General features: G+C 34.0%; 1 protein-coding gene across 1 annotated transcript; it reads right to left on the reverse strand.

The window, feature by feature from the left end:
• Positions 1-514: 514 nt before the first annotated feature.
• On the reverse strand, positions 515-12583 carry LOC143043428 (heat shock 70 kDa protein 12A-like). The gene is made up of 4 exons (XM_076215737.1): positions 12266-12583; positions 10490-10735; positions 1815-1956; positions 515-1361 (listed from the first exon to the last, which is right to left on the reverse strand). The coding sequence occupies exons 1-4, from the start codon at positions 12284-12286 to the stop codon at positions 715-717; spliced, it is 1056 nt and encodes a 351-aa protein (XP_076071852.1). The 5' UTR covers positions 12287-12583; the 3' UTR covers positions 515-714.
• Positions 12584-14057: the final 1474 nt, after the last annotated feature.

Below are 14057 nucleotides of genomic sequence, written 5' to 3' on the forward strand. Positions count from 1 at the left end.
AATTTGTCCGAACTGCAAATCCTAGCTTTCTTTGACCTAGATTAATTTAATTCTTAAATTTTACAGCAATACACCAAAATTCATAACAACCTTGGATTCAGTAAGATCAATATATTACCAAGGTAGCTGTATAGTTTGATAAAAATACAAGTTATAAAAAAAATTAAAGTTACTTGTCAGTTTTACATCCGTTTGAGGTCTTGTAGACAAATTCACCAACGGACTTTTATCGGACGTTTAACGGATAAAACGGATGTTGAATGAATGTGAGATGGACTTCTTCCAGAAGTTTAACGAATAAAATGGATGATTTCTTGTAACTTGACTGAAAAAACACAAGGAAATTGGCCTTACTCCTTAATGGTTTCTTTTGAAAAAAATAGTGCATGATGCAGATCGTGGTACATGATTGAAATTACCACATGAAGAACTGACAAATGAATTATAAAAAAAAAAACTGTAACAATTTTTGTGGCTTTATCGCTGACAATTACCCCTACCATTTTACCCTCAGATGCAGTGTATTTTGAGTCTATTACCTCTGTTATAAAAAAAATCAAAATCATCATTTTTCTGTTCGTCTTTATTCGAGTAGGGTCTATGTTGTGGTTAAAAATATCAGGTATTTACCACTTGTCTTTTTCTCTCATAAATATTCAAAATATTGTACAAAAAGTTTGAATTGTCAATCTATGTGATTTTTTTCCTGGATGTTTATAAAGAAAAACATGTGGTTATTATTTCTTGTTCAAATCCACACATAACTGCTCCTTTTAGAACAGCAAGTCCAGGATCTCTCGGTATAATAACATCTATTTCAGGCCCAAGTGTCTCTTTAATAGCATTCATTAGAATAGAAGAATGGGAAAATCCCCCAACAGAAAATAATTTCTGCACATCAGTAAGTTCTTTTTTACGAAAAAGTCTGTCAAGTTCTTTAGTAACATTAACAATTGAATAATCAAAGAAGGAGCGGAAGAGAGTGTGATCAATCCTCAATTTGTCCGAAACAATCTTTATTTTATTGTTGAAGGTTGTTTGGTGTATAACTTCATTTAATATTTCTCCTGTTATTTTTTCGTATTTTTGTAGCCAAACAAATGGAATTCTCACAGTAACTTGCATGGTGCCTTCTGTAAAATTAACTTTGGCACACTCAAAATTAGCCATCAATTCATAATATTCTACTGGGTGATGGTCCTTCACAGCATTTATGACATCCCCACCTAACAATCGAACTAAAAAATCATAAATCTCCCTATTAACTGTGTTTCCACCGAAATTTCCTCCAAACGCTTTGTTAATCGTTGTTACTGAATCTGTTCCTTTTACTTCATGAACAGTAATGTCAGTAGTTCTGCCTATGAAGATAAATGAATTAAACATGTTAAAAGACACGAATAGTCTTGATAGATACCATCAGCGGCTTTTCATCGTCGCATTTTATTTGCAGTGTATCATGATAAAATGATGATCAGGAATAATTTTGAAAGTTCTTTAATATAAAGGAAGCATTTGAAATAAATCTCAAGTCAAAAGGACAACAACCACATTAAACCAAAGTTATAAACGGATTTGTAAAGTGCAAATTTCTGTAGAAATATTTATATCTCCCATATCTGTTGATCACACCATAATAAACACGTGACTTGCTATTGCAAAATATTAGGGAGGATTATCAGTTCTGAAGTTGTGAATGTGGGTTTTTATAATTGCAGAATTGATACTATCACAAGTTTTGTCCCGAAATAAACATTACAAAATTTTTTGAATTTGCAGTACTTTTACACATTAATCAATATCCTATTACTCACCTCCTTGATCACATATTACATATTTGTCGCCTTTCGGTATTTTAACACTACCTGTTGTGTCATATGTCTGTTGTCGTTTGCAATACAAAGATGCAGCTTCATGTTCCAATGCCAGAGTCAGGTGATCATTTGGAATGTTTGCCTACAGTAAAATTAAAAGATTAGACGCAAAGAATACAGAATTGAGACCACTTTCCTAAAAAATAATAATATGTTTAACTGTTTAAAGAAATTTATATTACCATATCACAAATGTCCACCTCTGCGCTATCAACATTGATAGTAATGCTGGTACCAGCTGGTCTAAGTCTTAACTCAGAGACTCTTGTCACACAACATTTCACACCGGCTGTTGCAGAGTAGAGAAAAAGAATGAGAACCGCAAATCCCTAATTGTTACACTTCAAAACTATATTACCCAGAACAGTGAAAGTAACGCCAACCAAAGTGTAACTTTATCTGTGTTTGTTGCTAAAGGATTGAATTTTAAATGTGATAAGGTTTTAGTCTGTGAATGACTTTGACATACTGAATAATGAATATTGTCAAAACTATCAAAGGACAAGTCATTCGTCTCTAATACTTGTAAAAGAGGAGCCTAATATACCAAACGAATATCATATTACTCACAGTGACAACAACGAATAAAACAAATAATATATATATATATATATTATATGTTATTCAGGTCTCAGACAGGGTATATACTGTGACATTCCCGGCTTAGAGTTTATATCCCCTGAGCCGAAGGCGAAGGGGATATAAGCCCTAAGCCGGGAATGTCACAGTATATACCCTTTCTGAGACCTGAATTACACATATATTACGGATTACCCCTGACTTAATGTTATTTTCCAGTGCCGTCATTTGTTGACAACACATATATATTGAAAAACCCAACCTGATATGTTCGGCATACGTGAAGGATTTTCTAATTTGCTGTGAACATAATTTTATCGTGTATGTAATAATTTATAATAACACTTTTAACATTAAATTTAAGTATTAAAAGTGTAAAATGCGTGATTTTGTATCAAAAATGTATTATTGACTGAAGCACGTCATTATTTTCCCTCTGTGAGCCTCTGGCAGTCTGATAGCTTTTGACTACGTCACATAGTAACCGGTGTTATGATGACGTTTTTGAGGTTCCAATTGGGGATAAAAACGTCGTATATTCCCCGGCAGTTTCCTGAATATATACTGACATCTCTGTGTTGTAATCCAATCACAAACCTCGACACATTTGTAATCCGTAATATATATATATATATACAACTCGTCTAAACATCAACCCAACAATGTTAGATCTGTTAATTTGCTTTCGCAAATTTTTGGTTCTTCCCTCGCCGGGATTCGAACCCATGCTACTGTGATATCGTGAAACCAAATCGCCTGCACTACAGCCGTCCCGCTAGACCACACGACCACCTGGGCTCTCAAAAAAGAGCTTTAGCTGGCCGTGTGTTACCTTTCTTCGTCAGTTTTAATCTAGCGGCGTACTACAGTACATGATATATAAGGCATGAAGATGTTATTGTTACAGATCAGCTAAATTATCTATAGTAAAGGATCCTACAAATTAATGTAATATACAGTCACAGAAAATAATTATATTTATAAGTACGTCTGAGTAAGTGACAACTCTACAACAGATGTATCCATCGGATCGCCATCAATGATGGTGATACATGGCTGTGTACATAATGTATAAACAACTCGTCTAAACATCAACCCAACAATGTTAGATCTGTAAATTTGCTTTCGCAAATTTTTGGTTCTTCCCTCGCCGGGATTCGAACCCATGCTACTGTGATATCGTGACACCAAACCGCCTGCACTGCAGCCGTCCCGCTAGACCACACGACCACCTGGGCTCTCAAAAAAGAGCTTTCGCTGGCCGTGTGTTACCTTTCTTCGTCAGTTTTAATCTAGCGGCGTACTACAGTACATGATATATAAGGCATGAAGATGTTATTGTTACAGATCAGCTAAATTATCTATAGTAAAGGATCCTACAAATTAATGTAATATACAGTCACAGAAAATAATTATATTTATAAGTACGTCTGAGTAATGGACAACTCTACAACAGATGTATCCATCGGATCGCCATCAATGATGGTGATACATGACTGTGTACATAATGTATATACAACTCGTCTAAACATCAACCCAACAATGTTAGATCTGTAAATTTGCTTTCGCAAATTTTTGGGTCTTCCCTCGCCGGGATTCGAACCCATGCTACTGTGATATCGTGACACCAAATCGCCTGCACTGCAGCCGTCCCGCTAGACCACACGACCACCTGGGCTCTCAAAAAAGAGCTTTAGCTGGCCGTGTGTTACCTTTCTTCGTCAGTTTTAATCTAGCGGCGTACTACAGTACATGATATATAAGGCATGAAGATGTTATTGTTACAGATCAGCTAAATTATCTATATTAAAGGATCCTACAAATTAATGTAATATACAGTCACAGAAAATAATTATATTTATAAGTACGTCTGAGTAAGTGACAACTCTACAACAGATGTATCCATCGGATCGCCATCAATGATGGTGATACATGGCTGTGTACATAATGTATATACAACTCGTCTAAACATCAACACAACAATGTTAGATCTGTAAATTTGCTTTCGCAAATTTTTGGTTCTTCCCTCGCCGGGATTCGAACCCATGCTACTGTGATATCGTGACACCAAATCGCCTGCACTGCAGCCGTCCCGCTAGACCACGCGACCACCTGGGCTCTCAAAAAAAGCTTTCGCTGGCCGTGTGTTACCTTTCTTCGTCAGTTTTAATCTAGTATATATATATATATATTAAAAAAATAATTTGCAAACTATATTTCACATCAAATAATAACAGTTCGTTAAAATAATGTCACTAGTGCTTTCATGCCTTCTGGCAATTTTCAGGCGACGTTTCAATAAGATTGAGAATGGAAATGGGGAATGTGCCAAAGAGACAACAACCCGACCATAGAAAAAAACAACAGCAGAAGGTCACCAACAGGTCTTCAATGAAGCGAGAAATTCCCGCACCCGGAGGCGTCCTTCAACTGGCCCCTAAACAAATATATACTAGTTCAGTGATAATGAACGCCATACTAATTTCCAAATTGTACACAAGAAACTAAAATTAAAATAATACAAAACTAACAAAGGCGAGAGGCTCCTGACTTGGGACAGGCGCAAAAATGCGACGGGGTTAAACATGTTTGTTAGATCTCAACAATGTCCTTGACGACACTACCGTTGGTAACGTTTATTGCTTTACAATAACGGTAACGTGTTTACGTAGATCCGTTTAATTTTAAAGTTCGAACTTAAATGCTAACGAACCATTAGAGCGAATGTATAGGGAACGAACGTGTTTTCGTAGCAAACGAAACAATATCAAGCGTAATTTCCCATCCCTGCGACGGGAGGAACCACTTATAACCGTAAACAAGAGACAAAAATTAAAAGACAAATAAAGCGGTAAAACAAACCAATAGTTTAATAAAAAAAATGTATTATGTACAGCTGATTTTTGTTTTCAGCTGTAAATATGTGTTTTCACTCCACATAGCACTAGATACAAAATCTGGTAATATTAGGAATACACGGTATGAATATCAGAATATATGTACACTTATTAATTTATGAAAAGAGAGACATTGTGTATCACTCTACAGATGGACTCTTGATTTGCTTTTCGTTACCAAGTTCCCTTGCAGAAATACTGTCTTCAGTTTTTTTTTGTTGTTGTTTCGGCATTGATTTGTATGGGGGTTAAGGTTTTTACCTTAAAAAATCTGCTGATCCCTTTTCGATAAAACAAAAATTCTCGTCATATAAATGAAAAAAAAAAAATGATTTTGAATTCAGATTTTCCCCATACCGTATAGTACTAGAGATTGTAAAGTAATTTGAGTGATAGCGTTGATAACATTAGTAAAAACGTTCGCAAAGACGCAATATTTTAAAAAAGACATATATAATAGCGAGTTGATGATTAGGTGAAACATATTTGTATTTTTCTTAAATCATTAGTTTTGCTTGAATAAAATTGTCAAGAGTTTGAACCAAGTTCAATGACAATTATTATCATGTAAATACTTCTTAACAACTACGATTTTGCCTTAAAAAATAGTTCGTCAATAGCAAGCTAATCCTTGGATTAGAGATACTTGCCAAACAATACAATATACCACACACCCTTTTCAGTAATGCATTTTTAAGTGAATTGTAAATTTAAGTATCGACCCGTGGCAAATATTTCTGTGAACGTCTAGTCAATTCGGAAATTATGTATTTGGCAATGATGATGCTTTGAGTCTTGATAAGGGTTAATACAAAAAGTTTTTTTTAGAACAAAGCAATACATCAAGTTTAGACAAATAAATCTGTAAAGAACTGTTCGTCTTAAAATATGCATGGTAGAACTCATGTTCTAAATACATAGTTGTGTGTACACTTAATCCGAGCAAGGCCTAAATTGACTATCGACTGCATGTAGAAAAAACATGATTTAAACTACGTCAACATTGAGTTTTATCAATGGGAACGTAATTGTGTTAAGTTTACGTGAATTACACTACCACAACACCGAGTTATGCATGTTATGTCAATGTGAACACGGCCTATGACAGGTTAGATTTCAAACTGAAATAGATGTAAGCTGTATGTGTAGCATATTTAAAACATGTGTCTCTTCTATTTTAATGATTGCTTGGCAACAAAATATACGAGATATATCATCAATGCCTCCATTTTCAGAAGGTTTGTGATAGTTTCACAGCTGTTGAATGAAGTTTGGGGATTGTTAAAAAAAAATGCCCTTATCGTCCATTGTCCTTTATCTTCGAAAGCAATGTTTAAAGAATAAGTTATTCAATAAGAGATGAAATCAGTACGACATTCAATTTATGACAAAACTATATATTATAATGATGATAACTCAAAACAATCAAAATGTATGATCTTGACTTAAGGTGGGTTATCAATGAATAGGTCCTCAAATATAATATAATGCCAACATGTAGATTTTACTTTTTTTTTATATATAATAGAATGTTATGGTCTAGCTTCAAATTTCCCCAAATTGCACACATTGCATAGAGTATTTATTTTTTTGTAAATAAAAGAAATATATGCGATAGAATTTTGAAATATTTTATTAGAATTTTAATAACATATTTAAGGGGGAAAAAAGAAAATATGGTGTCACCCAACTTGTCAAAAATATACTTAGTAAATTAATTTCATTAAAATCAAGTCATTATGTACATAATGCGGGGTTCATTCACACAATGCCGAGTATTGCTCCCGTTTGAGATCAGACAGCGCTAAGACACGAAAAGTAAAACAGTCGGATTACTATCATCAATGATCTGGAATGTCCTATTATTGCCTGAACGCTGTAGTATACGTTCGTAACAGATTCTTACGGATCGGAGAAGTCGGCAAAGCACCCCCGACAGGTGCGTCCCGTAACATTGGGGAAACTCATCCGATTTTGTTTAATCAGAATACATGTACAATCGTGATTATGTCGTGACTGATTCTCCCGTATCGGATCAAAATCGTAACAATGTTCTGTGTTTTCTGGACGGTATCCTGTGGAACAGGTATACTCTGGAGAGATTTGTCATTGCTGTTCTTTTTACCGATTGAGTCCATATTGCATACCGAATGCGAACAGTTTTTGACGAAACCGTTTAGGAACAGTCCCGTAATTAATAAGAAATTCGACAATAATACCCTCGTTAAAGTCCCAAAAATTACAGAACACGATACGACCGAGTCCAGACAATCCGTTTGACATGCGGTACAGCAGACTGTGATAGGAATGCGTTCGGACAATACCTGATCATCCAAAGTATGACATGAATTTTCTAACGGATATCTTTGTCAGCGTCGAATCACTGTCTGCTCACTGTCCGATGTCTGTCGGATCGCATTCGGCAGAATCTGGACTCTGTCGGGATATATTTGGTCGTTTTCAACCATGGGAAAGATGAAAATTGGATTAGAATCAGATTGAGAACGTGATAATCGGGACATGTTCGGATTGAAACGGATGAATTTCGACTTTTCCTGGACAGTATCTGATTGTTTCGTGGTTAAATTAATGTGTTTACAAATTTTTAATGAAAGTTTGAATTTCTAGCCACGATTTACAATTTTTTATCGGGAATGCTTCTAACAAGGACGGCAGTAAAATTCGTAAATGTTTGACCCCAGCTTAAGCCACAAATGAAACAATACATTACAATGAACATAAACGTAACATCACTTATTTCAAAATATGAACCCGCTAATTAAGTTTACAAAACAAAAAAACACCATTTGTTTATTCAGTTAAAAAAACAAGAAAAACAAGAAAAATTGATGCCATGACAAAAGAAACACAGCAATTAAATTGCATATATAGTTCACTTACTGCAAAAAATTTATCAATGTACCTTACTATCAAACACTATAAAATGTGTTCAATTAACTAAATAACCCATTCCAAAAAATCAGGGATCTTAAATAAATGGCGATTTGGTATCATGTGATGTATTGTCAAGGAGAAAAAAACAATGATGTAAGCTACCTGCAACCATCTGCAGAGTGCATACAATCATAATTAGTACAATGTAAGTATAAAAATACAATTGATGCTTCATATTTCAAATGTGACATCGAGTGTTTTCGGAAATGCAACAGGCCGGTAGATAATTTTACTTAAATTCTTAACTTAATTACATCGTGGTTATTTTCTCAGAAACACTGTTATCCCTTCATTTCAAGAATAATAAAATGAAAACAATACTTAATTTGTGTTCCATCAGTTCATTATGACAACAAACTACAACAATATGTTAGTAAATTTAGATAATTGTCCATCCTCTCCCTCTAGGTTTGCATTTTGCATTTCTAATTTAAATTGTATTCATTTTATTCTGTTGATTGATTGAATATTATTGATTATCAAAAAAATGTATGTTAACTTAAAATTAGTATAATATTCGAGGGAGAAGACCTAGAGGCTGCAAGGAGCCTGTGTCGCTCACATGATATCTGTATTTATACAATCGATGCATGAAATAATGCAACTGATTACTTTTGCTCTACTTTTAGAGATTCAAGTCAAAAACTGCATTGTTCACATATGTTCTATGTTTAGCCATGTCTGCCATGTTGGTTGGCAGACAGGGTCATCGGACAAATTTTCAAAAACTAAATACCCTTATGCATATCTGTAGCCAGGTTTTTTTTAAATTTGTCTCAGTTGTTTTAGGTGAAGACTATTGTAAATAAACTCATCATAAATACCAGGATTTAAACTTGTTATTTACGCCAGACGCACGTTTTGTCCACAAAAGACTCATAAAAGATCACAAAAATTGATAAAATTTTACAAAAATTGTTTAATTTGACTTTAAAGGGCAATAACTCCTTGTTGGGTCAATTAACCATTTCGGTCATGTTGGCTTATTTGTAGATTTTATTTTATTGAACATTATTGCTGTTTACAAAAGAGGGACGAAAGATGCCAGAGGGAAAGTCAAACTCATAAATCGAAAATAAACTGACAACGCCTGGATAAAAATGTAAAAAGACGAACAGACAAACAATAGAACACATGACACACTAAAGAATAAGCAACACGAATCCCACAAAAAACTAGTGGTGATCTCAGGTGCTCCAGAAGGGTAAGCAGATCCTGTTCCATACGTGGCACCCGTCGTGTTGTTAATGTTATAACACATCCGGTAAATAGTCTAATTGGTAGGTCACATTCATGAAAATGAAGGGGATTTTAGTTAAGACGTAAGGAACATATCCGATATCATTTGTGAAACGGTTATTACATAACGGTCAACTAACTCGTGATGGCGTCCTTAAAATTTACGAAGGGATGATTTCAACTGCACCATTTGGAACTCTTGGTTTAATAGCTTCCATGTGAGCAGCAACCCTCTATCAAGAAAATCATGATAGGAAATGCAAGCACGTGAATATCGTATCAATTGGGAGATATGTACCTCGTATGCAAGTGCTGCTAGAATGTTGCTACATAGAAATGGAAAGTTCACAATTTGAAACTGAAATCATCTCTTTTGTCGTAAAGTTTTGTTTTCAACCGACCCTCATTGTCAATTTCTAGATATAACTCAAGATATGAGGCTGACTTAACTGTATCTGTTGTATCCTTTATTTCTACCTCTAGTTCAAATTATCACTATCGATAATAATATTTAAGATAATAACCAAATACAACAAAATTACTTATTCAGGGACAGCAACTTAACATGAGTTGGACGATTCGTATGAAAAATTCCGGACAAAAATATTTGAACCTGATAAACATTTTGTCGACGTCAAATTTGCTCTAATATCTTTAGTTTCTGAGATTTAAGTCAAAACCTACATTTTACCCCTATGTTCTACTTTTAGCTATGTAAGCCATGTTGGTTGGTTGGCTGGGTCATCGGACACATTTTTTAAACTTAACACCTCAACGACGGTTGTGGTCAACTTTGGTAAAATTGGGCGAAGTAGTTTCAGAGGAGAGGATTTTCGTAAAAATTAACGACGACAACGGACGACAACGGACGACGACGCCAAGTGATGAGAAAAACACACCTGGCCCTTTCGGCTATGTTAGCTAAAAAGCGACAGCTTTACATACCTTTGCAGCAGCATCACGCGTTAACTGTCTAGCATTCTGATCTCCAAAAAATGGGATAGTAAGAACCCAATGAATGTCATCATTTGAAAAAACGTTTTTTCTACTACCAGTTAGTAGTTTACTCATAATTAACCCCTTGAAATAGGCAATAACAGCTGCATACAAATCAACTGCTTTCATCTTTTTGTATTTACCATCTTTTCTGTCAATTGATTCATTTAACCACGTATAGTTGGTTAATTCGTCCTGTAACAAATAAGTCAACTAAATAACATATTACTGTTATTGAAATAATCATCTACAAACTCGCTTAGATTCTTGATATACATGTTCATCACTCAACCATTGACAATCTACTAGCAGATAACCGCAGTTTAATGTTCTTGTCTGCGCATTCGGTCGTTTTTAATGTTATCAATGTAAATTGATTTATACTACACAAATAATAATATATTTTATTATCTACACTATCAGTAATAACAGTGGATTGAAGACTAAAATGACTAGGTTGCATATAATGGTTCATTAACAACAGAATATGGCCACGGTGGTCTCATCAAAGCGTGGACACCTCGAGTGCGGGAGGTCATGGGTTTAATCAACGGCCGGGTCAAACCAAAACATTGATTAAACTAACGATAAGTAGAAAGATTAAGGAATGAAGATTTTGTGTGACATTTTAATGATCAAGTTTGAAATCAGTATGAGAAGTTGATGACACAAAATTGATGGACTCATATGAAATGAACCGCACGATGAAATAATAATCATTCTGTCTGGAAAACTATCAATTGGCTAAGAACAAGAGAAAAGTGACTTATAAGTAATAGTTAGATATACCCATTATAATTTGTATAATTCCTATCAAGTTTATACTTTGCTTAACCTACCGACTTAACCTTTCTTTTTAAAGGTACATATACCTTCATTTTGGGTTATAACTGATAGGTGTTTTGCTTCTGCAGTTCTGGTAATTCGAGAAATCTCTGAATAACATTTTGTTAGAATAATAGCATTTAACGGAGTTAGTTCCCTTACTGTTAATTTCTAGTCAATTTCAACGAAATAATATATTGAATAATCAGAACAGGAAAAGCAAACGAAGGTTATATACGAACTATACATTTATATACAATTTGAACATAAATTAATGTCAACCCAGGCGAGTTGTTGTTTTTCATTTTTCACCACTGCCTTCAGCTCCCCTGGCAGATTGGCACTTGATTTATTATTATTTTTTTAATAGCAAAATCGCTCGTCAATCCTCATTTAACAAGTTTGAACATTTAACCGTCTGGAGTAGAAACATATCATTTTAAACTCAATATAATTTAAGTATCTATCTGGGGGAAAATGTAGATGTCCAATGTCTGTTGCAATCTAATACTTATACAACTGCTCACAATGAAAGTCTGATGATAAATAAAACAAGGAAGGATTCGGGCTTAACAATATTGCAAACAGAGAGAATTGTTATTCTAATCAACATGGGAGTTCTCCAGATTGCAATTCGAATACAGAAATCTCATTCACAAACAGACGTTTAGATTATTTCAGTCGTGGACACGCGAAATTGTGGATGTTTGTTTTTTTAAAGCTAGAAGAGTGAAACATTAGGAGTGATAAATGTGACAAAATAAAAAAAAAATATTTCCTATTTGAGCCTAATGACTTAAACTCTAACAATACCAATATTAAGCTAGCCCTAAAACTTAGTTAGTGTTATCGTTTCAGATTTAAACTTATACATTTCTGGTTTATATGTGTCATACCAACCTTCTCCTTGTACAATTTCATCTTAAAGTTTTCAAAATAGTACCACCGATTAAAATCTTCCTTATGAGAATGTGTTCGATAATAGGACTGAGCATCATATCCAAAACTATGGAAGGACTCATCTGGTTTGAACAACACACATGTTGGAGCTTTGCATATCACATGTATCCCCTCTCCGTCAGTCTTCCATTGGAGACACTGAGTTGTCGGATGATCCTCTTTGTTTTTAAGATAGTTATTATAGTCATATCTACAACCGTAGGCACATCCAGAAGAAGTTGTCCCAATATCTATGGCAACAACAAGAAGTGTGTTGCTTTTTATCTAAAAATAATTATGATAAGGATGTTACAAATTATGTGTATAAAGATTCAGAAAATTTACCAAAATATAAGTTATCTTTTAGACACATGATCATACTGATCACTGTTCTTCGGTGTAGAATGTTTTATTTACCTGCTGATTGTTGATAAATTGTGTAGAATTATATCCAAAAACACTTAATGTAAAGCCATGTTTATGAAGGCAAGCGTTGTGGATTTTTCAAGGAAGGTATGTTTTTAATTGTCCAATAGGTAATGTAGTGTACAGGAGTGTACGTCCAATCATGATGAGTAAAGCAGGCATGACATTTCAGTGTACTTTTCTTTATAAATGAAACATTTGTGTTTTATGTAAGATTCGTAGTGCAGATTTGTTTTGGATTTTTCGTACTTTCATTTGCATAATATCTAGATTATAAAGAATAGTGTATTTCTCCATAAGTGCAAACATTATTGACAATTGAAAAATGTATGTTCCTTGTTGTAATCAATATACGTCTATGATTTATTATTTAGTATACCTGTTTTTTTAAATATCAAGTATTTGGGAAAATTTAACATATCAGTTAGCCCTGTTTAAACAAAATTAAAAATAAAGATATTGAAAACAATGGGTGTGATTCTTTATTATTGGACTTTTGTCAGGGGAATAACTGTTTTTTTACTTAAAGGGAAGATAAATTGTGACCAGGAACTTCAAGCAAACTTGACTTGGAGAAATGTTGATGTTGTTGAATGTTGCATTAGAAATATGAACTTTATAAATAGATGTGTACCTTGAAAAGGGTGATAAAAAAACATGTCTGTTGTACATTGTCCCTGATTTAGATGCCTGTATATGCAGTTAATGTAAAATATGATCTACTGAGCAATTATAAAAAGTGGTAAAGTTTGACATGGTCGGATGAAACCTGCAACATAACATGTACATCTTGTAATAATATTGCATACAACAAAATAGCTGATTTTTTGCATGCATTATTTGAGAATCAGTACAAACAACAACAATTTTACATTGACTATTGAGCCATGAAAATGAAGTTAGGCCAAGGTAAGATAAAACGTTTAAGACAAACACGTTAACTTAACAATCTTCAAATACAGTCGCCGTTTGCTTATAGAATCTAAGATACAACATTAGGATACAAAACTTTACGTTGCTCACTGATCTATAAAATTAAGTCAACGTAAGGTGAACACTGATAAATGAGAGGAACCAATAAACCAAATATAGTTATCTTACTACTCATAACACTTATTATTTCACATGATAAACAAGCTAGACATGTTTTCAAAGTGAACCATGACTAAGAGATCAAGAACAATTTATGTATGACAGACCAAAAAGCCATTGTATTAGGCTTTTGTATAATAAAAGATATGAAGCATCTAGGTGTACTCTCTCATACAATATTCTTCCTTTTGAAATATAAAGCTTTATTCAAATAGTTAACGTCCCTGCCAAATAG

Source organism: Mytilus galloprovincialis, chromosome 8 (assembly GCF_965363235.1).
Source record: "Mytilus galloprovincialis chromosome 8, xbMytGall1.hap1.1, whole genome shotgun sequence".
NCBI lineage: Eukaryota > Metazoa > Mollusca > Bivalvia > Mytilida > Mytilidae > Mytilus > Mytilus galloprovincialis.